Raw genomic sequence first — 23,641 nt, 5'->3', positions numbered from 1 at the left:
TCGGCTAGTAAGAGCCTATTCACTAAAAGACCAATGACAAAACGAAAACAGTTCCAGCAAATTTTATTTAAAAAGAGCTGGAACACTTCTTTCATACAACCTCAGAACTCAAATACGACTATTCTAGTGATCTTCGAACAGTCGAAGAGACCAACCAAACTTGTCCAGGAGCCCATATCTAAAGGAAAGCCCTAATTTAGGAAACTTTTGTGGGACCTTCAAATCTTTAAGAAAGTTCTGCAGCAGCATTGACAGCAAGGCATCCGCAGTGTGCGCTATCAGAGCCTATAAGTGCTTTTAAAAAACTAGAAAACCACCCAAAAGATTTGGAGAACTAATTCACACAAACAATATCCCGAAAAAATGGAGGATGTGATGATTTTGAATGAACCTCAAAAACTTGGACGTTGTTCTTCTTGTTGATAATTAATGACCTTCAAACCAACTTGAGTTCAACTCTAACTCGGACTTAGTGCTATCAATATTTTCTTGACCTGTCAATTAGATGTCAAAACTTAAATTCTACCACCTGCTGGAACCTGATTCCAACTTGAACTGACCTCAAAGTGATGAGCTAGTTTGTAACAGGGCCAAAATCTTTTTCTAATAAAAAACATAATATCACGTCCAGGATCCAGAACTAATATCGTTCTTTTTGTGTCAATCATGTAAGACTTGCGTTAGCTAATCGAAATCTCTGTCTACTTTCACATAGATAAACACTATAAATGTGTGCTGATTATGGAGTTTTTCAGATCAACATTTGACTTAAAATTTAACTTATTGGATTCTTCTGACCCGAGCTTGAGTCTACGACATCTACATTAACGCAGTCCTTTATTACTATGCACGTATTAATTTTTATACTTCCAGTCTGTTAATATTTTATAAATGCCTATTCACTCAGTTTAGATACATACATTTTGTTTGTAGATATAAAAAGGGGGTGCCTAATTTAGAGGCGGGGAGATAGCAGAAAAGAGCCCTTTCTTTTAGCAAAATATCTTTTAGCAAAATTTCTTTTCGTATTCATGTAGCGGAAATTCTTTTAGCAGAAAAGATCCTACATTTTTTAGAGGAAATTTCTTACCGAATAGCGTAACGAAGTTCTGTGCGTGATCACAACCACCCCCTTCTTCAGCCAGGGTGTGGAGTGTAGCCATTGAGAGTTTCGGAGAGCGCAACAGAATAAAAATCGCTATATCTTACATTTGTTGTACTTTAATTTAAACCATTCAGATATATGGCCAATGTCTGGGACTGTTATGTCCGGACATGATGGCCAATCAAATTCCAGTTTTCGGTTCCGGTTCTTGTTTTTTTTTCTCGTTCGGCTCTTGACCCGTAACTCTTGTGATTAGCACTAACTCAGACTCTGGTTTTTTGCAGATAAAATTGATATTGACCTAAACTAGGATAAACCTAAACGTGTTGCGCGGCAAAGTGACAAAATATTTTTTCTCAGATAATTCTCGAATAATGTTAATATGCTCTATTCGGAGTTCGCTTTTTTGTTTTTGAAGCTAAATGTTTTCCCTGCTATTTTAATTTGTTCTCTCACAATCGTTCGCTGTCACACTTATAAGACTTGAGCAAAACATGATTGACTTGCTCTGATAACATCAGAACTAATTTGTTCAAACTGAATTCATACCAGCACATTATTAAGTTTTCGAAAACAAAAGTTAACCTTTCTACAATCTCATTTGACTTGAGATAAAACCCAATTTATTAATAAATGACTGAGCTTGTACCAACAGAGAATTACGTTTTGAAATAATAAAATCCTAATTGACTTGAGATAAAATCCGGTTTCCAAATAAATTAACTATGATAAATATGCTTGATTGTTCGCTACAATCTTGTATGAAATTACTATATCGCATTTATACAAGTGGTACTTATTCTTAAGTGAACTATCACTTAATCTGTACTTTGATAAATTGTCCGCAAAATTTCAAAATATTAGATAGATAGCTTTGAATTTCAAAACATCCACAAATTCATTGAAAACCCGAAGGTCAGCACATTTTTGTTTTATTTTGTTTTGGTAATTTACTTTTCCTTTATTAGTTTTGTTTTTGTTTTGTAGGTTAAAACTTCATCTGCTGTATGGGATGTATATATGTGTGAAGTGTGTGTGTGTGTGTGTGTGTGTATGTGTGTGTGTGTGTGTGTGTGTGTGTGTGTGTGTGTGCGTGTGTGTGTTTGTGTTTGTGTTTGAGTATGTGTGTGTGTTTGTGTGTGTGTGTGTGTGTGTGTTTGTGAGTGTGTGTGTGTGTTTGTGTGTGTGTGTGTGTGAGCGTGTAAAAGTGTGTATGTGTGATGTGTGTGCGTACATGTCTTTATATATGTTTATACGTTTTTAGTGTGTGTGCGCGCGTGCGCGTAAGTTTGTAAATGTGTGTGTGTGTGTGTGTGTGTGTGTGTGTGTGTGTGTGTGTGTGTGTGTGAAATGTGTATGTGTGTGTTTGTGTTTGTGTGTGTGTGTTGGATTGTGTATACGTGCTTATGTGTGTGTGGTTTTTGTGTGTGTGTATATGTGGATGTCGGTGTGGTTGCATCGAAAAGAGTTATTTGCATCCTCAGTTAGCCATTTTTAAAAGCTTATTGATAAATTTATTGATAAAAAGCATGCAGTTAAAATTTTATTATATATGCCGGTAAGTTTTGATTGTGCGAATTGAGTTTGTAATTTTGAAAAGATTCATTGGTACTTCAACGTGATATAATTAAATACTGATTCAATTGATTCATTCCTTTAAAAGACATCAACAAGCAGATAACAGTGCCCTCAATTTAAAAAAACGATTTAAATTTTTACTGCAAAGGTGAGAAGTTTATTCAATTGAACAAAGTACTCCAAAGTGAAATAAAAATTGAAGCGCTTTTCTATCAGGCTAAAGAAAAAAAATTAATTTATTAATTAAGTTTATAATCTTGAGAGAAACATATTCAAAAAATATCGTATACTCATCGCTTTACCAAAAACCAAAAACAAGGAATTGTCAGTAAAAATGCGTAAAAACTTTGAATTTTGTTTTAAAAGGTCAATGAATGTTTTGGTGATGTTTTTTTCTGCACCGAATGTTCATTCACTTGACGAAAGTTAAAGGTTTACTGAACAAGGATACACCACGACGTACAATAAACACCTACTTAACGTTTTTGACCATGAAAACTTTCTAAAACGTCAAATATCAGTCAAATCAACGAGGGCAACTGGGCAGGTTACAGGTCCCGATAGGGGCTGACAAATAGATCCAATTGCCAAACAATCCATTGAAATCGCTACACAAATGTGATCACAGAACATTTTGATAAAAGATAATGTGGTCTCTGGAAGTTGGCTAAAAATTTTGTACCCAAAAACAGAGTAGTTCCTATTTGCGTACTTGTGCTTTTCTATTCCATACGACTTTTTGATATGCTTCTATCAAACAAAGTCCGATGTTGAAAACAGTGGATCAAATACAGTTAGAGCCGACGAACTAGTGCCAAAAACGGAGCAGATATAGGGACAAAGATTTAGCTAGTTCTGCATAGCACGTGGTGTGTTGTATAGAAATACAATTTCAATTATAAATTTTAGCACAGGTTACCCGGGGATTGTCCTCGCAGAAAAGTCCACTTTGGTCATTTTTTCGGCAGTGGCTTTGCCAACCTATTTTCAGTTGGTCGTTGCCTGGTTCTCTTTCCTTTTCTGTTTGGCCAACTGCCCCCCGATTGTTATCGGTTGCTTCTTTTAAAATATTTCCGCGAACCGAGCATTTTGAGTTTATTCCTCTACTTCCAGTTGAGTTGTAGGTTGACTGTTGGTTTTTCACTGATGACATCTATACTCTAAGATTTTTTAGAGTCATTGACAGACAGCGCCATGTTGTGTCCATTTGGTAGAGAATGCTGACTGAATGTCAAGCCACAAAGATCAACAAAAAGGCAAAAGAGAATTTTGGCTGAACTATATGAGGTTCTGGCACCAGCATCATCTGTTATCAAGGCTAGTCCTACAACTAGTTGATTCAAGAAGCTGGGAGAAACAGTAGTCAATTTTGGATATTGCCAATGGTGGTACAAAAGAAAAACAAAACACAGATTTGAAGGAATATGTTAGCAGACGTCCCCACAATGGTCGTGGAGACGAACCTACGCAACTCGAAGTCAACTAAAGAAAAAATCAAACACTCTGACTTCTCTGCAAAGTCATTAGGAGAAACAAAAAGTCCACGGATTCAAAAGAGGCCCAATTCTACGGTTTCAATACATTGAACACTTTTTTAACGTTTGCCCAATCACCAAGAAAAAACTTTTAAAACATAAAAATTCAGTCAGAAATTGCACTACTTATTTTTGGAAATTTACTTTTGCTTATGTGTTAGAATTTAAATCATACAGTCCCAAAGGATTTTGTGAGCTAAAACGAGGGCCCCTGGGCAGGTCACAGGTTTCGACAGGGCTGACAAATAGATCCAATTGCCTAAAGAATCCATTAAATTCGCTACGCAAATGAGATCACAGAACATTTTGATAAAAGATTATGTGGTCTCTGGAAGTTGGCTAAAAATTTTGTACCCAAAAACAGAGTAGTTCCTATTTGCGTACTTGTGCTTTTCTATTCCATACGCCTTTTTGATATGCTTCTATCAAACAAAGCCGATATAGAAAACAATGTATCAAATACAGTTAGAGCCTCTGAACTAGGTCCAAAAACAGAGCAGATATAGGGATTGAGATTTAGCTAGTTCTATATAGCACGTGGGGTGTCATATAGAAAAACCATTTGAATTATATTTTTTGTTTTAATATCAATCTAATTACCCCATACTTGCACTCTTGTCTTGAAGCGAGGCATTTGCGTCGCAATTTTGATATTGACTTCCCTGTTTGTAAAATGCGTTGATATGGCAAGATTTGATTAATTCAAAGACTTTCAGCATCCAGTTCCATGTGATTCGCAGTTTACTCTGCTTTATTGGGAATGGCCAATTCTCTCAGAAACTCTTTTTGCATGTCAAAATCTCTCTTGTTCGTAATAAATAGTACTCCACTTTTTTTGTCTTCTTCACCATTAATTTGACTATTTCCGCTGAAATTTTCGTTCATTTGTCTTTTTTGTTGTTTGAATGTGAAAAGAACATACCGATCGTTTGTTTCATTGCGGCTTTTAATGAAAGCCTCTTTCCTCGTCGTCCTAATCCGCTGAGTTGACAATATGACGATTTCAGATAAAATAATGTTTGATTGCAGTTATTCTCTTGCTTTCTGTGCCAATGCGAGATATAGTATTGAGGCGTGTCTTTTTTCACTATTACCCAGGGATTGTTCTCGCAGAAAAGGCCACTTTGGTCTATTTTTGGGCAGCAGCTTTGCCAACCTATTTACATTTGGTTTCGTGGTTTTCTCTCCCTTTCTGTTTAGCCGAGTGCCCTCGATCGTAATCGGGTGCTTCTCGTAAAACGTTTCCGTTGGGTATGTCACAGGCTATGAAAGTCCTCGGAACCATTGGTCCAGTGGATTATTGTTTTTTGCCAAACGAACCAACCAATTTGCCTTTTCTCCCCTTCTTCCAGTTTAGTTGTAGGTTGACTGTTGGTTTTTCACTGATGACATCGAAACATAACGATTTTTTATTAGAATAATTGACAGACTGCGCCATGTTGTATCCATTTGGCAGAGAATGACGAATGAAGCCCCAAAGATCAACAAGACGGCAGAAGATAATTTTGGATGAACTTTATGAGGTGCTGGCACCAGGATCATCAGTTATCAAGGCCAGTCCTACAACTAGTTAATTCAAGAAGCCGGGAGAAGTATTAGTAAGGGTGAAAATTTTGGATATTGCAAATGTTGGTACAAAAGAAAAGCAAAACACAGATTTGAAGGAATATGTTAGCACACACCCCGCAATGGTCGCTGAGAAAACTCTAAAACATCTAAATGCTACACAAAAACAAGAAAATTTTCGAAAACGACAAGAGGACAAGAGCACAAAAATGTCTCGGACAACTACATGAAAACATCAGGCAAATAACATATGTCGACCAGTAGCCATGAGACACGAGCCACAAACATGAGAATTCCAAAACGCAACCGAAACTACGATAACCTAATTCTATATTGTGTTTACAGATTTGCGCAACCTGCACTGCCAACATAAGTGTCAGATGCAAGGTAAAATCCAACATAAATAGAGAGTAGTTCGTCCCTCCCGCAATCAAAATAAGCAGCGGAATCAGCCATACTCGAACCGAAGTCAACTAACGACGAAATCAAACACTCTGACGTCTTTGCAAAGTCGTTGGGAAATACAAAAAGTTCACGGATTCAATAGAGGCCTTATTCTACGACTTCAATAGAAATAAGATATATCAGCCATTAAAAACGAAAAAAAAAACAAAAGAATTGAGTCTATCGGAGCAACTTCTGTTTATATTGATCCCGTTTGCAATAAACTCGTACATTCATCGATCAAAATTCTTCTCGCAACGCAAATTAACGTTACTTGTGTGATCTGCTCCGCATTATAACCAACAGAGATGACTGCTTGACTGATTTAGAGGTAAAACAATTCATTGACGGTGTTTTTAATAATAACAATAATCCAAAAATATCCAATAAATACCACGTAGAAATCTATAAAAGAAGTAAATTGGTGAATAATTATTAGCCTTCTGATTTTTTAATAAGTAGTTTTAAATAGCTCTAAAAGTTTGTTGAACGATGGGAAATGTCAAATGAGCATACGATTAGAATTATATATTTTAGTTCTAATTTTAATGTTATTTACATATTTGTAATTTTGCTGTTCAAAGGTTAACCAGTATGGTTCAGTCACGTGAACAGGTGATTTGTGTTTTTTTATTTTTTTCCTTTTGTGCTAAGCGTAAATATTTAAGTTTTAGTGGTGTTTATTATTGTTAAAAAATGATCAAGTTTTATTCAATTTCTTGTTTCAATTTTCATTTCATTCCACTCATTTGTAGAGCTAGAAACTAGTTGTAAATTAAAGCTGTTCTGTAAGCTTGTGCTTTGACATGCGACTTAAAATAAATGTCTTTCTTTCGCGAAATCCAATCTAGAAATACTAAGTTTTTACTTTGAGAACTGCAATCGTAAATAAGGACTGAATATTTTACTTGTTATTCTCATAGTAAATTCAGAGTAATTTGTTATTCTCTTAGTAAATTCAGAGTAATTTGTTATTCTCATAGTAAATTCAGAGTATTCACATGCCAAACTTTTTTCTGAGAACTTCGATTTCAGGTTGATATTATTTTTCTGAGCACTTTGGCACAGTAAAATTTTGGCATGCATTTCAGAACAAATTCAGAATAACTAAGTTTTCTTGATTTTTTACTCTAATAATTCAATGTTTGACATGATCATGATTCTTGGCAGATTAAAATACAGAATAAAAGTTACTATGATTCAGCACTGAAAATAATTTTGACCTCAGTCCGGGTTCTTGTGACAAACGGAAGTGAGCTTGCACTGCAAACAATGAATTGTTTCTATAGTAATCTTTCGCATCACAAATCATAAAACATATCCTATGCGAATACAACTTGATGATTGAAGTGAAATTTTCTAATAACCTAAAAGCTGGTTTGAGTATGAACTGCTTGTATAAAACCACAAAAATTACCGGTTATGGGCTACAAAAGTATGAAATTTTGCTGCTCAGTCTTCAATTCGGCACATGAATGCTTTTTTGACCTTGCGGGATAAGTTTTTCCTGGGTGGACTCTTTGACATCAAAAAACGATAATGAAGACATTGTGAGCATAAAATTCTTCAAATATTCGATATACAATGCTTCAGAACTGCATTTAATTTTTTACTATTGAAATATACTTTTTCGGCGCTGAAATCCTCTTATAATCAAATTCGGTTTGTTTTTAGCAAAAACGTCATGTCAGCTATGTGATAATACAATTTATTCACGTGATAAGCTACAGATACAATTTTTTCTATAATAGTCTGTAATTCGATTGTTTTCGCGTAAAAAAAATTAATAAAATCTTACAACTAATAATTCTGACACATTAATAAAGAGTGAGAATTATGCGCTAAATTTTACTGTTTGATTGTTCAATTTTACTAGGCAGGTAATTTATTCACAAAGAAGTATCTGTGAAAGCTAAAGACCAATAGAACAAAGAACATCATCTTCTCATTGGAGCTCAGACGTCTCACCCGAATCATATCAATGAGTTATAATATTTCATTTGCGTATTTTTCTTTGACCATTTTTTGATCGTGTCACTCTTCGCTATGTCAAGGCTAATAAATGATAGTACAAAATCCGGATTTCTGAACAAGCTGTACTCTTTACTCTGGAAATAACCTTTTCTGAGCAGAACCAACCAAGAACAGTGGCAATTATCAACTACTACAGGTTACTAGAATTGAGATATGATTGATATAAATCACTACTGGTATTGTATGTGACCAGAGTTTGGGCACTTAACCAGTTTTGCGTAATGAAATCACACGTTGAGTCGACAAAATCTGAGCTGATTTTAGGAGTTATGAAAGCCTTAATTGCAGACCACGTGAACAAGAAGTTGTCGTTGGAAGAACGTGATCAGATTCCATCAATTGATGAACAGGATGACGTCATAGTGAGGATAGTGTGCGCTGGGGTGTGTGGAACGGATATATCTACGCTTCATGGAAAATATCCAGGAAAACATGGCATCATTAATGGTCATGAGGTTAACACTCTAACCCAAGATTTTACAATGTTACTCAGTTAAATCTCACGCAGTACGGCACTCAAGATTTATGTGAGAAAATTGACAGGACGATGCAAAAATTAGAATTTGATAATTCAAAAACTGTTATCAGAAACATCGACTTATTTATGTTTGTCCGTGATAATTTTCTCGGTTGAGATAGATTTATATCAAATCCCACGAGCCATTGAAGCATGTCCAAATTAGCTAATAGGTAATCAATGTTTGCTTTAAAACAAAAAAACGCTACTTTACTCGCTCAGTACAAGGGTAATTATCATAAACTCTGATTTTTGAGTAGTTATATTTGAGTAGTTTTATATATATATATATATATATATATATATATATATATATATATATATGACGGCTGAAAGGCGTGTCTGCTATTTTCATCGTCGGTCAATTGACCGGCCGCGATGCCCAACTCTTCTCACATATTCCCCACTCTAAAAAATATTAAATTGCATTGATACAGACAACTGCACATAAAAACGGTTAATAAAAAGGGCACATAAAAAACTCTAACGGAAAAAAACCCTCACTCAATTTTAGATAGGAAATGAAACCCCACGGAAATAATCCCACTTGTTTTTTCAAAGATCTGCGCATTTAGCGCTTTTGGCCATGCCTCGCGGGCCATGACAATGCTTTAGCGGCTCGTGAAACTTGATATTGAACTATCACAACCGAACAAATTATAACAATCAAAATTGTAACTTAAAAGGGGGTTTTATTTCCGTGGGGTTTTTTCCTATCTGAAATTATGTGGGTTTTTTGCTTGAGGGTTTATATTCTCAACCCCATAAAAAATATCAGCAGATAATATTTCTCCTCTTTCCCAACAATGAGTTTTTGTTTAATATTTTCTGATTAGCTTGAATTTCGGAAGTTAATCTGTGTCAAATTTTGCTCTCGGTCCAGTATGAAAACAACCCATTTGTTAGATGTATTAAGCCGGAAGAATTTCACTTGAAAGTGACCCATCTCATCGTTTCAGACAGCTGGAGTCATCTTTGCATTTCTCAGAACAATTATAGCTGCCCACAAGGAATACACACTCACATTTTGGTCACATACCCGGGCAATATGGCGGGAAGATTTCGAGGGTTCAACAAAAGGACATTCATGATAAGGGTTTTATAAGCTGATGCTCCAATTTTTGTGATAAGGGCGATAAACAAGTTTCCCTGCCGATAGATACCAAAAGTTCCGTATCGTTGGATCTTCACGCAATACAAAACGGGAGACGGAACGGAACGGGCGTGAACGCGGGTAGGTGACGGGCAACTCAAAGGACGGAACGGAAACGCTTAACCAGCGACGCATGATGAAGCGGGAATGAACGGAGCGGGAATGTTGGGAGACGGGTTCACGACGCGGCGCAAAAACGGACCGTTGGAACGGAAGCGTTGAACCAGTAGCGCGCAACGAAGCGGAAAAACGGGAAGGAACGGGCGAGAGATAATCAAGCAACGAGCGGGGTGGTCGGGAAGTACTATGCTAGCAGACCACAGCAACAAACTCAACCAAACAAACTAGCCGTAATACCAGAACAAACTTAAGTCACACCCTCGTAATCCGCGGCGGCACCAAATATAAAGGTGCAAAACAACTCTTTCGTTGAAGAATCAATTCGTTCCTTTTTTCATATATAACGACAAAGCTGAAATTCGGACGTACATAACAACGTGATAAAGTAGCGTTAACATTAAGTAATGTATTAGCATTAACGATAATAGCAACAAGTGAGAGTTTAGACGGCAAGATTTTTCTGATGCTCTTTTACTTGTTTTTTGTCTGATGTTATTGACGTCAGAATCGGTTCATAATCGATCAACAATCGTCTATAGAACCTAAAAATTTTAAGCCGAAAACTGCCTTTTTCGATACATATTATGGTAAAAAAAATACTTAAAAATAGGTTAAACGAACTTTTTCGGAACTTTATACGTAATTGGGACGATTTCTGTGCATATTTTATTAATTTAATTCCGTATTCAAATACTCCATTCTGATCGGTTAATATTCTCTCGCTTTACTCAGTAACAGGGGTAGTGTTCGCTCTCTCCAATTGTTTTCGAAAAGATTTCGAAGTTTAATTACATTTCAAGACACCTTGAAAAGAGTTCTTTTATACAGGTATTCTACTCTGATATCTACGCTAAATTTCATTCTACGATTAGTTAGGAACATTCTATTTTCAATAATTGACTCACTAATGGAATCGTTATACTCAAAATTTTTTGTCAGTTGAATCAGAAAGTTACTCGGCCTCTGCATTGCGGCTTTTTTTGCGCTGAAGCGAATTGAATTTTGTTATGATTGACCGGTCGGGATCGGAAACCTTACTAAAAATGACTTGTCAAAAGCAATTGGTTCCTAATTTAAGGAACTGCCATACGAATAAGGCATTTGAGCCTTTTCCCCAAAAAACAGCTGTCAAAAATACAATATTAGAAAGAACACACAATATTAGAATTAGACTAAAAAATTGACTTTTTTTCATGCTTTTTTTGCCTCATTTAGAGACACAAATTACTAACTTTTCAGTACAAATGGGTAATTCTAAAAGTTTAGCCAACAGTTGCTAAGAGCTTTTATCTGGTAGAGCTCAGCTATCTGGTAGAGTTTTTTTTTGATATTCTATTATAATCAAGTTTGTAAACTAAACTTAAAGAGACAAGTCGGTCAAGTTTGCACAAACGAAACATTTTTCAGTTGCTTACATCAGTTGCTTATAGGCAATTGGGGATGTGATCAAAATTGGTGGTGATGTCACTACATTGCAAGCGGGTGACCGTGTAGTGCTACAACCCAATTCATTCTGTGAAGACTGCGATGACTGCGACAAATACAAGAGTATTAACAGTACCCATTGTCAGAACTGGTCTACTTTTGGAATACACTCTGATGGAGCAATGGCTGAGTACGCCAAGTTCAAGGCAAAAGTAAGCGATGAGGTAGCCATGGAGCGACCGAACTACTTTGCAATTCAGATTTTTACAATTCAATGAATTTCAATCGTTTTGGGGCGCTGTCGTTTTTAGACTCGAGCAGGCTTTATCGTTTTCTGTTTTTTTGATAAGTTAGCGAGGGAGTGAACAAAGGTTAAAAAAGTTGTTTCAGAGGAAAAGGAGAATGGTTATATTGTTCACGCCTTCTCTTAAAACAGAGCGACAAATGGAGGTGTGAAAAAAATTTCGCCAAGCGAGCAATTTTTTTTCACGTGCGGCTTTTTCAAGCTGTCTTTTTTTTTCGAAACATCTATGTTCTGTACAAAATTGTATCAGACTAGCGTTATAAATTCAGGTTGTTTCGATAGTTTTTTGAATGTTTTTGGTAATTAAAGATAATTTTACTCTAACTTGATGGTTTTTCATTTAATTCTCCGGTTTTAAGGCTACTTTAGCATTTTTCAGCCCATCATTGTAGCTGAATGTGATCATAACGCTCATGAAGAGTTGCTATAACAATTTAAATAAAAGTTCTTTAGTGCCAAGCAATTGTTTCTTTTGATTTTTGAGAAAAGTTATGAAAAATTGTATTTGCATTATTTGTAAATTAGAGATGTTCTTGGGCTTATTTTGACTTTTCCGAAATTGTGTGAACAATGGAATTGTCTTGATCACTTTAAATATTTTTCTCCTTTTGTATTTGGAATTGTACAAATTGAAAAAGTACTTGAATTTTTGTTTTTTTTTTAAATTTTTTCTCAGTTAAATTTAACTTTTATTTCAACTAAAATAGTCTTTTTTATGCTCACAACCATCGGAAAGTAAATATTTGAGACTACATTGAGTTGTATCCGGAATTCTTCCGGTGATGTTTTTTTAAAGATCTGTTCACACATTTTCACGATATTCGAAGTCAAATTTGAGTAATGATTTGGGTAACGCCAAAACAAGTGGAACTAAGTGGTTTTGTGGCGTACAATTTTTATTTCAGAAGAATTACTCAATAAATCAGCAATTTTCCCAATCATTTATTCTTTGTGATTTTTAATTTCAGTGAATATTAAATAAAAAACATGATAACATGTACAACATAAAAATTATGATTCCTGATGACAGATTAGAAAACAACAGAAAGTAACAATTCGAAAACCTGAACTTCGCAATGATATTTTGCCAACAATTTATTTCGTCAACGAATGACCCCTCATAAAGTTCTAAATTTTTCATTTAGACGGTGCAAAACATTTAGTTGTATCAGAAAACCTACTGATAAAACCGTTGACGTCAATCAAGGCAATTGGGGAAGTGTTCTTTTTGAAGGTATTTTGTGATAAAGATTGGCGCCTGCAAATCTTTCCCCAAGCTCTCTCTCTCTCTCTCTCTCTCTCTCTCTCTCTCTCTCTCTTTCTATTTCTCTCTCTCCTCCTGTCTCTTTTTTCTCTGTGTCATTCAATGTCTTTAAAACAAGTCTCTAAATTTTGCATCTAAAAAGGTAAAACACACAATATTAGAAGTAGACGAAAAAAAAATTTTCATGCTTTTTTGCCGTATTTAGAGACACAAATTACTAACTTTTCAGTAAAAATGGGTAACTCTTAAAGTTTTGCCACTTGTTTCTAAGAGCTTTTATCTGTTCGAGCTCAGCTATCTACAGTTTTCTCTGATTTGTTTTCAAACAGAGTTTTTTTGAAATTCTATTATAATCAAGTTTGTAAACTAACCTTAAAGAGACAAGTCGGTCAAGTTTGCACAAACGAAACATTTTTCAGTTTCTTGCATCAGTAAAATGTTGTTTATCGAGACACTTTTCAGGCAGTTCAGGCAAATTTTTGAGATTAAAAAGGTCAGTTTTAACATTCTTTTTTTTACAAACGGAATTCGAATAGTCCAATGAACCTGTTTGAAAATCTTGCAATTTACTGGGTAACCTTCATCTGGCCACAAGGCCCTTTGAACAAATGTCAAGATAAAAGAAAGTGGTTTAAAAAAGTCAATTGTTAAATTAATGCTGTAAGCTTTGCTTACAGTTACTGAGTAGATCATTGTTTTGTTTCTGTTCAGTTAATCGCAATTCGCTCAAAGTTTCATGCTCTTTTAAACTTATATTTGATGCATAATCAGATCTGAGATCAACTTTCATTAAAGTTTCCTCAGAGTTAATGATAGATACAGCTTGTGAAAGAGATGGTGTTCAATTTAGGGTTTGCAGTGTATAGATTTCTATGGATTAGTATATAATACTAAGAATTTTCAACACTTAGTTTTGTAAGCAATATCACTGTATTTATCAATCAATTTAATAGAGAAACTTTACGTTACCACGCTCTACATTGTGTGTAATATTACCCTCGATCAAGACAAGATAGTCTGGATCTATTCTGTTTCGGCCCCAAGTGTTTTATGTCTACAAATTTTGTGTTCTATGTTACAAACGTTGTGTTGCTTCATAGCACGTTACTATGTAATAAGATATATGTGCACCTGGGGGCAAACAAATTCATGCCCTCTAAGGTGAGGGCCAACACAGACTAGATCCAATGGCCTAATCAGAGACCAAAATCTAGATACCACTGTATCGCCATCAACTGTAAATAACAAGAACAACATAATGCCCGTTCCTATATAAAAAATCGCCATTTCTTGTTTTGTATCTGTGCTTAAAATTTAAATTTCAACAGGTTAACCAGCCTATTCAAACCATCCAACTATCGAAAAATTAAAGTTGGTGTTGTGTTTGTGTGTGTGTGTGTGTGTGTGTGTGTGGGGGGGGGGGGGGGGGGGGGGGGAATGCAAATATTCCCATCTTGCCAATCATAATGAACACTAATTTTAGTATCTACGCAAACTCCCTGATGGCTTCCGATCTATGAATGCAGTTCTTTTGGAACCCATTGCGTGTGTATATCACGGTGTGAACAAACTCCAGTCTTTGCCACGAGGACATGAGGTGCTGATTATGGGAGCAGGGATGGCTGGGTTGTTATGGATACGGATCTTATCTCACAAGGGATGATGAAATAACATCCTTACTTACTGTTTACTAATCTGTCCTAGAAACAAACGATTTTGAAAAATATTCAAATTATTTCGTCGCAAAACTTACATATTTTTTGTTATTTTTTTTCGTCGGAATTTTTTTGGACAACGGTGACAACATTAGCTTGTTTTTGTTCACTTTACTTCTTACTGTAACGTGGAAAATGGGTACGTTAACCATGGATAACTACGGGGGAACATGCATGCACTATATAGCCCATTTTTAGGGATAATAATATAATATAATAATATAACATATTATAATATAATAATAATATAATATATTATAATATAAAATAATATAATTCAAACCTCAACAATAAACAATAAAATCGGTATTGTATCTTGAGTGATAACTTCAAGACAAAAATTGATTGAAGCTAGACTTACTAAATTTTAATTTTCAGTTGGGTAGTCCACATTTGAAAAGACAGATTTTTCCTTTTTCCACTGAAAATAATGCCTATTAGTCGTTCAGAAAAATAAGTGAGCACTTTAACTTAAACATTTTATACATTTTACGTTTTTGTGAAATATCAATTGACTGAACCAAAAGTGGTACTGAAAACTCAATGTAGGGATTATCATCTATTATGACAAGAGTCAGTTAAAAAGCGCCAAATGCGCATTAAAATATGGTAAACAAGTAAGAAACAATAAGAGCAGGAGTTTGAAAACATTACATGTTACTGTACAACTGAGCTTGAAGAAAAAACAGTTCGTAAACTGGGAGCTACTGCTATTCTGTTTGGACATATATCTCAATTGAAGAGCGAGAAGAAATTTGATATTGTTGTGGACTGCACTGGGGCACCTTCTGTGGTCGAGTGGGGAATCGACAATCTAGGGAATTGTTCTGGGAAACACCCTTAAGGGTTGAATGACTATTGCCCAGTTAGCCTGCCGGGCGGGTGTCTGAGGGGTTGATTACTTAATGTTGGTTCCTGCTGGAACTTAATGTTGGTTCGGATTGTGAACTTATGGAAAAAAGTCAGTGAATGATTGAGGTGTTTTGAAAAAAAAGGCTACAGGTCAAAAATCGGAAAAAATTCTATTATGTGAAATAGAACGTGGACAGTAATCTTCAGCATTCTAAAAATGGACTCGAGAAGATTCGGGACTTTGATTTTATAAATTTTTGAAAGATAACTGTTAATGGTTGATTTTTGTGCTTAATGAGGCAATTTCTTTCAGATTTTTTAATCTAATCTACTCGACGCTTCTTGTTTTATCTCAAAGTTATGCTTCTTTCCATAAAAATCTCTCTTAGCACCTGAGAATTACAGAACTGTCTAAAGTTTTTGATCATGTAAAATTCTAATTTTCAAACTTCTTGCATTTGCGGTTTTCTGCGCTTAGTATTCTAGATATTGATGGGTCCACAATACTATTACATGCGTGCGTTCTTACATCAGCCAACAGTTGAAGATAGCATAAAAACTGTGAAATGACCACTGTTTTCAGTTCCTTTTCATTATAATTTCTGTCCATTCATGTTTTTTACAAATAAAGTTGGAGAACACCTCATTTTTTTGTTACAAATTTTTTGCCTTTTCAATAGAGGCGCAATTCATTGGAGTCCGTTACTTGGGTGACTTCCGTATTTTGTTTCAACTGACTGCTATAATTTTTTTTAATGTAGACCATTTTTCACCAGTTCGATCAATTTAAAGATCGTGCTTTTTGTTTTTCATTTTTTCTCAAGCGTAACTCATTGTCGCAGTTTTGAGGTCTCAAACACCAGGAAATAGCTCAGTTTCGACAAATTGTTGATAAAAAAGATTTTAATTAAATAAATTTTAGAGGAGTAATGGCTCTAAAGCTTTGAGATTATTTAACACAAAAATATTTTAGATTTTTTGTATATCTAACCAGAACAATTCCTTGGTTCGTTCAGCTCGTAATGGAACGTTCCTCCTGTACGGAGTGTGTCCTGAAAAGCCATCGATCAGTTTGAACCCGTTCAAATTATGGAGAATTGAGGGGAAAATATTGGCTTCGTGTATGTTCGACGAAGGAAAAGAGTTTGATGACGCCATTGAGATGGCATGGCAAATGGAACAGAAAGGTTTGCAAAAAATGAATATAGAAAACATAATCGTGAAAAATTGTTCTCAAGAAAGGTATTCTTTATATTGAACGTATGTATAGATTTAAACACAAAGTAAACGCTCTAAGGGACATTAAAAAGTCCGTAAGACCTTGTCAAGCGATGTTTTTTTTTTCTTCCTCAAAATATTTTGATCATTTCAGGAGCCTTTTTCATAAACAAATGGAATCTGTAAATGAGCAAGGTGGCTCGCTAGTGTGCGTTGCCACATAATATCGCTGATCCACCAATACGGGCTCCATTTTCTACCAAATACTGAAGTAGATATAGACTACGTTCAAACTAAACAAGTAGTTAAAAATTGTTATTTAAATTTAGTTAGGTTCTCAAAAAATGACAGACGCGTAAACAGGAAAAGGGGTTTAATATCAGTGAGATCAAACTTCTTTAATTCACCAAAATGATAACTAGAACAAACGAAGAGACATCAATTAAATCGATTGTACTGCAATTTTGCTAAGCAGAAAAAATATCAAGTAATCAATTATTTTTACCAAGCAACAAAAAAGTGAGCACCAGAAATCAAGCTCTATCCTACTTTCGAGCTAAATCGCAAATAGTAATGACCTTTGAAATAACAACATTTTTCTTATCATACTTTCCTGGCCTCTTTTTAAATTTGACCAGAAAATGATATCACAATTTAGATTCAGAAGTGAACAAAATGACTGCTGCACTCACATACTTATTAAGAAATTAAAATGAGATCAAATTTAAACAGAAATGGTTAAATCTGGACAATCACCAATTTAGTCATGGGTAAAAATTATCATGTTTTCCTGTTAAATTTATCTAATGATTGACCTAACAAATTGGTTACCAAATCATATTAACCCACGTATTAAAAAAAAAACAAAAAAAAGTTGAAATAGGCGCGAAGTACATTTTTTGCAAAAAAAAGTTTTTGGTACCACAATCTGCAAAAAACAATCTGCCTTGAAAAAATCTGACATTCGCGTTTTTGTTTTAAGGAGATTACGACAACTTAAGAAGGAAGCAAAGGTAAAACCATATCCTGTTTGGAAACTAATGGCATCATCTTCAAAATCAGAAAACGACAAATTGAAAACTTTAGCCACTTCCTACTAATAAAATTCGAAACCAAAATCAACCAATCTCACTTCCAAACGAGCAAATAGGTGACAAAACTGACACCAATGCGAAAGAACAACTGCAAATTTAAGTCGCGATTCAGAAAAGAAAAAAAAATTATCTAAAAGACATACAATTTTTGCATCAGTAAACAGCTAAACAGTAGAACCATCGCCTAAATTCGATGATGGTTTAAGAGAAGGTTGATCAGATATGTTTGTTTTTTTAATATTCAGAGACATTTCCAGGAAAAACAACAATTAATAGCAAATCACTAAAAACTCACGTTTAATTTAAACAAAAGTCAAAGTCAAAGAGTCAATCAAGTTTAAAAAATAATTATATGCAGATACTGTTTCAGAAAAAAGCACCTAGGTTTTTTTGTTATTTAGGTTAATTTACAACTAGACAAAAACAATAATGAGGGCCGCATTTTTTTCAAAAGTCCTTTGATACTTTTGAGAAAAACAAAGACCCATTTGTAATTAGAAATTCAAAAATCAGTAACGCATTAAAAAGTTGCAACTGCGCATTTTTTGAAAGTCAAGTGGAAATGTCAAAAACTGACCCAATGAGAAGAAAGAAGAAGAGCCAAATATAATAAAACTCAAAAGGCGGCCAAAACTTAGCAAAATATTTGATTGTGATTTACATATCTACTTTGAGCTGCTAATTGGAAAAACATTAGATCAAAATTTTTTCTTTTATTTACCTGCAAACTTATTAATTAAGAAGATTAACAGCAAGGCATCAAAAATGACAGTAAGAAGTAATAAAAGAAGGGATTGAAAATCAAAGTTCTAATTTTGAAAACATTTAGATTCATAGACATAAAAACCGTTAGCAATAACTGGAAATGACTTTTTAATACTCAGACTGTGGTAAAAACCACAGATAAAATCAACAATTCTGGATAAAACTCTTTTAAAAAATAGATTTTTTCAAGAACAGTTAGTTTGAAAGTAATCAATATCATAAATTACGCACTGAAGTCGTTTTACAAATTCTTTCAGACCTTGTTATAATCAATGGGGCCCAGGTTCGGTAACAAAACATAAAGAACAAAAAACTGGCATAATTAGCAAACATTAAAAAATTTTATGAAAAGCGCCTAGTCTCAAAGTCAAATAATCATTAGTTGACAACATAGCAACTATAAGACATCAGTATGTTTGCACATTTAAATCATTTATATCGCCTTTTTATAAAATGTCGACAGGTCATCAGAAAAAAGGAGAACCTATAATGAACTCCCAATCTGCTCCAATCAATGAAACAAATTGCGATCAATAATATCGTGGTTGTAAAATTGGTGCGTTTTGAATACAGAAATTTTGAAATTGGTAATATAATCCAGAAAATAAAAACAGAAATTACAACAGAAATGTTGCCAATTCTGAATAAAGTCATTGTGAAAATTGTGAAATGCACAAAAACGTTTCGAACCTCGATAATTTCTCAAAATATGTATTTCTCAACAACATTTTCATTCTGCACTCTGCGCAAGACAGGATCTCTAGTGATACTACTCACAACTCTATACAATGGATATATCACACGGTCAAAATTGACACACAGTCAAAAACAAAAATCCAGTTGAGCATATATTTTCTGTCCCCAACAAAAATTGGTGTTGTAACAACAAATGTTTATGAAGAAATTTAGACCTGTTTCGTGAAAAAATTGAATTTAGTTAATCTCAGCTGTGAACAGAATCTTAGGGACGAATTAAAGTGCTAACAGCTTTCCATTTTGTTTTCGGGTGCAAAAAGACTTTGACAATAATGTGTTTACGGCAAATAAGCAACAAAATAAAGTGCAAAAGGGATAAGAACCACCAAATGTTCTCATGATTTATTCTCTCTCTTTTTGAACTGTGTGCACGCTACAAATTTTGCAGTCAACAAATGACAAAAAATTATTAAAGATATAAATTCTCAATGTCCACCGATAATATATTGTTAGTTGACAAGACGGTGGGCGCGCTTCGCGGCTTCGCCGTGATTGCTGGCCTATTGCTTCCGGATTACATACCACAATGCGAGAGATGCACGGCCGTGGACAAAGATCCACTAACCCTCAACGCTCTACACCTGCTTAGTTATAGCTTCGTCTAGTTATTATTTTTATACGTGACTACCTAATGGGGAGCGTAACAAGAAACGCAACAATTTACGGTCAGTAGACCATCGCAGTAGTCCCATCTGTGTTCAGTCCCATCAATGTTCCCATCTTTGTTTCAGGACTGATTAATCTGGAGGACTTCAATGTGGGGGTTTGTTCATTCGAAGACAGTTCAAAAGGGTGGGATGAATTTGTTCAAAGAAAGTTTCTCAAATTGGTTGTGAAGAACAACTCTGCTTTAATTTAAAATCAGCAATCATCTATGAACCAATTTCTCCCAAAAATTATTCTATATATTTGTACATTTAGATTATTTTCAGTCGGTTGAAATTTATCCCCAGGATTCTAAATTATAATTTACCGGTTCAAAACAATGTCTGCTCACAAAAAAGTTATCTACTTAATTTTTTTTGGAATTCCAAACAAGTAACATCAAGTGTTGATAAGTATTTTCCACGGCATTTAGTGGTTTTCAAATTTGACGTTTGATAACATAGTATTTGAAGACCTAGGAGAAATCGCAATTGATTTTTTTTTCTCGACGAATTCTTTTTGTGGTGGATAGATCTTTCTTTTTCATAGATATTCGGAAACCTTTTCCGTTTGATTTAAGCTTTTTTAACAATAACGAAAAATACCGTGATTTTTTTATTAATCTGCCTGTGGCAATTAATATCAAACGGGAACAAAGACCAGAACGTATATTCTCCGAAAGTCTTACTATATCCGTTCTTCTTGTCAGCTAAAAGTTGTATCTGAAACGAAAAGAAAAGTGCTGCAATTTTTGTCTGTTAGAAAACAAGTTTCATATTGAATGTTTTTTTTGTTTTTGTAATATCAGATGTCTTTGATAGCGTTTGAGATTCAAATCTATTGTTTTTTCTGTTGAAATAAATGTAAAAAAGTAGCATAATAGGGAAAGTTTTTAATTAAATCGACTTTAAAAGTATTTTTAGACTATTTTTTTAAATATAAACTAATGAATTCAAAAACATTCGCAGAAACAAATTATCATTCAAATCTCCAGCTTCTTTTTTTTCTCGAAACTAATAATTAGAAAAGATATTGTCACTGCAATAGACCTTATAATGCTTCCAGTGACATCATTGGAAATCTTTTTGTATTTTTCAGAAAAAAAAATGAGTTTATTAAATTTGACAGGGAAAAAAAGCAGCTAGATATACCAAGAACGAGCCGTTGACAAATTTGTCAGCGGTGAAAACTTATCTTTTTTCTGACATTTCAGTCCTACAGCCCTAAAAACATTGAAGCTGCAAAACTTCCGACTTTCTTGTCACCTACTCAATAGTTCCGTTAACAAGTTTGTTCGAATTTGCTTAAAGAATATACAGATCTTATGACACTTTTCATAAATTGAAAATTTTTGAGAATTTTAAGTCAGAAACAGCGAAAACCAATCGTTGAACGGGGGAAAAAACAATATCCTTGGTTAAAAGGTAGATAAACAAACGCTATCCTTTAAAGAAAAACAACAAAATTTAAAAAAAAACTGGTAACAAAATTTTAAAATTTTTTGTTTTAGCGTTTTTCTTTTTCCTAGTTGTTGCAGTAAAATTTTTGTAACAGTTTAATATGGTTGAACAGTTTAACCTTAAAAACAACTTTAAAAAGATTAGCTGAAAATTTGATTGTGCCTTTGAATTTCTATGGAAACTCAAAAAAATGAATAAGAAGATAAAGCTACTGTTAGATGTGAGAAAAAAAAAGATTGAGGAAAACAGAAATCAAAAAGTTAACAAAAAATAAAATCAATTTTAAATATTTTACTGTTTTCTTGTATTTACCTCGGAAACAATTTCAGCAAATATCACAAATGAGAAAATGCCGATTTAGTACGAAACTTATCTCTTAACGTTATTATCAGTGAAAATATATTTTTAGCCTTTTTTGAGGAAAATAACTTGTAGTTTATTCTAAACAACTGCCAAAAAGTCAACGTTTTTTATAGTTTTAATTTGCTTTATTAATAAACAGTCCTGCGCAGTGATTTCATCTATTTTTGGGTAAAATGACAAACATTGATGGCAGAATAAAAAAGAAAATAGTTTTTGTTTTTGCTTATATCTCTGACGTCAAAACAGTGGCTCCATTTTTTTGCTCTTAGAGTGTAGAGCGAGTTTTTGGGAAAACTTACACAAAAAATCGTTGCTGAGATGATTTTTTTAAGCAAAATACACTTTACTCAGTTTTTAAACTCAAAAATTCTAAATTTGATTTAATCAGAAAAAATAATGAGGTTTCCAGGGAGAAGTGGTATTTGAAATGCAGTTCCAAAAAAGTACAAAAAATGAGACAATGGGAATATCAAAAATATAAAAAATAGCATACTTTTTTATCTGTATGCCTGCGGTAACTGAATTGCACCTCACTTATATAGTTCAATTAGTCAACGACTTCGACAAAATATTTTAAATTCATCATCTTTTATCAGTTTCTAACGGACTTTTATTAAAAAAATGGTTTAGCAGAAAAGACTGTAGTGAAACGATAAATTTCCTTATCAAAACATAAAAAGTTTTTCTTATTATTAATTCATCGCAACAGTTTCTTTATTCAATGCAATGGAATCGTTCTTCGAACTTAGGAAACCTTTCTCCTTGGTTTAAGAAGTAGAAATGGACAGCAAATGTGTATGTGAGTTTTTTGCAACATGTTTTTTCTTCTAATCATTTGTTTGTGGAGTGTTAGTCTCTGGCCTAGAAATCAACCAGATTAGATACTATAACTTTGAGTAGAAAAATGTGCAGAAAATTCTGCCAACGTTTTTTTATTCCATGAAAACAACTTATCAAAAGTAATGCACCAGAAATTAAAAAAAGTTACAAATACAATTCCCTAAGAAACAGATCTTTATTATTTTTTTGTGTTTCAGATGTTTATGTTATTTTTGGTACTGATTTTACAAACCGGATAATAGCTTTTCTGCCGTCATTTACGACTCAGATAGTAGTAATGGCACTCTAAAATTTCTGAATCTTTTCCGTTTGTGGCCCCCCAGTACGTTATAAGCCCCCAATTACAGAGCACCTACCATTACATAGTAAATTATCAGGTAAAAACATGGCACGTGCGTCGGGGGGGGGGGCAAATAATATGCGTCCACTAAGCTGAGGGGGGGGGCACAAACGGAAAAGATCCATATTTCTTTTTAGCTCAAGCATATCTGTTGATTTTTTATTACTTGACATTTGACTTCTTTTTTTTGACAATGGTATTTGCTTTAGATAATTGCCACTAAAAAGCAGTGCCAATAATAAAGGTGGAAAAGTCATTTTGATTAATTTTGACCTCATAGTCTCCCCCACCCCTAACTAATCTAATCAATCTCACTCATGTCTAACCCAATCTCATGTTGTTAACAACATTTTATCGCCTCAATTTTGTTTTATTTAACTGGATTTGTTGGTGTTTTTGACCTACGAGAGAGAATGTTGAAGTATTTTACTAATAAAAAATGACCTTTTCACTCGCGCCAATTTAAGCTTGATTTAGAGATCCTTCCTTTGATACCCTTAAAAGTTATAGTCATAAACCCTTTAAACCCGCTCCAATTACCGTAAATG

The 23,641-nt window shown here is 34.1% G+C and overlaps 1 protein-coding gene across 1 annotated transcript; it reads left to right on the top strand.

Annotated features, from left to right (window-relative positions):
- Positions 1-1,860: 1,860 nt before the first annotated feature.
- LOC142347910 (uncharacterized) lies at positions 1,861-14,708 on the top strand. The gene is made up of 4 exons (XM_075399073.1): positions 1,861-2,020; positions 8,527-8,717; positions 11,483-11,689; positions 14,529-14,708. The coding sequence occupies exons 2-4, from the start codon at positions 8,532-8,534 to the stop codon at positions 14,706-14,708; spliced, it is 573 nt and encodes a 190-aa protein (XP_075255188.1). The 5' UTR covers positions 1,861-2,020; positions 8,527-8,531.
- Positions 14,709-23,641: the final 8,933 nt, after the last annotated feature.

The sequence above is a fragment of the Convolutriloba macropyga genome, chromosome 10 (genome assembly GCF_964194025.1).
Source record: "Convolutriloba macropyga chromosome 10, txConMacr16.3, whole genome shotgun sequence".
Classification (NCBI taxonomy): domain Eukaryota; kingdom Metazoa; phylum Xenacoelomorpha; order Acoela; family Convolutidae; genus Convolutriloba; species Convolutriloba macropyga.
Note: the sequence above shows the minus strand (reverse complement) of the source record. Positions and strands in the feature narration are given on the sequence as shown.

Coding starts and splice junctions, on each gene's coding strand:
- LOC142347910 (XM_075399073.1), top strand. CDS start 8,532: ATGAAAGCCTTAATTGCAGACCACGTGAACAAGAAGTTGTCGTTGGAA. Junction 8,718..11,482: donor GCATCATTAATGGTCATGAG/GTTAACACTCTA, acceptor AGTTGCTTATAG/GCAATTGGGGATGTGATCAA. Junction 11,690..14,528: donor ACGCCAAGTTCAAGGCAAAA/GTAAGCGATGAG, acceptor CACTAATTTTAG/TATCTACGCAAACTCCCTGA.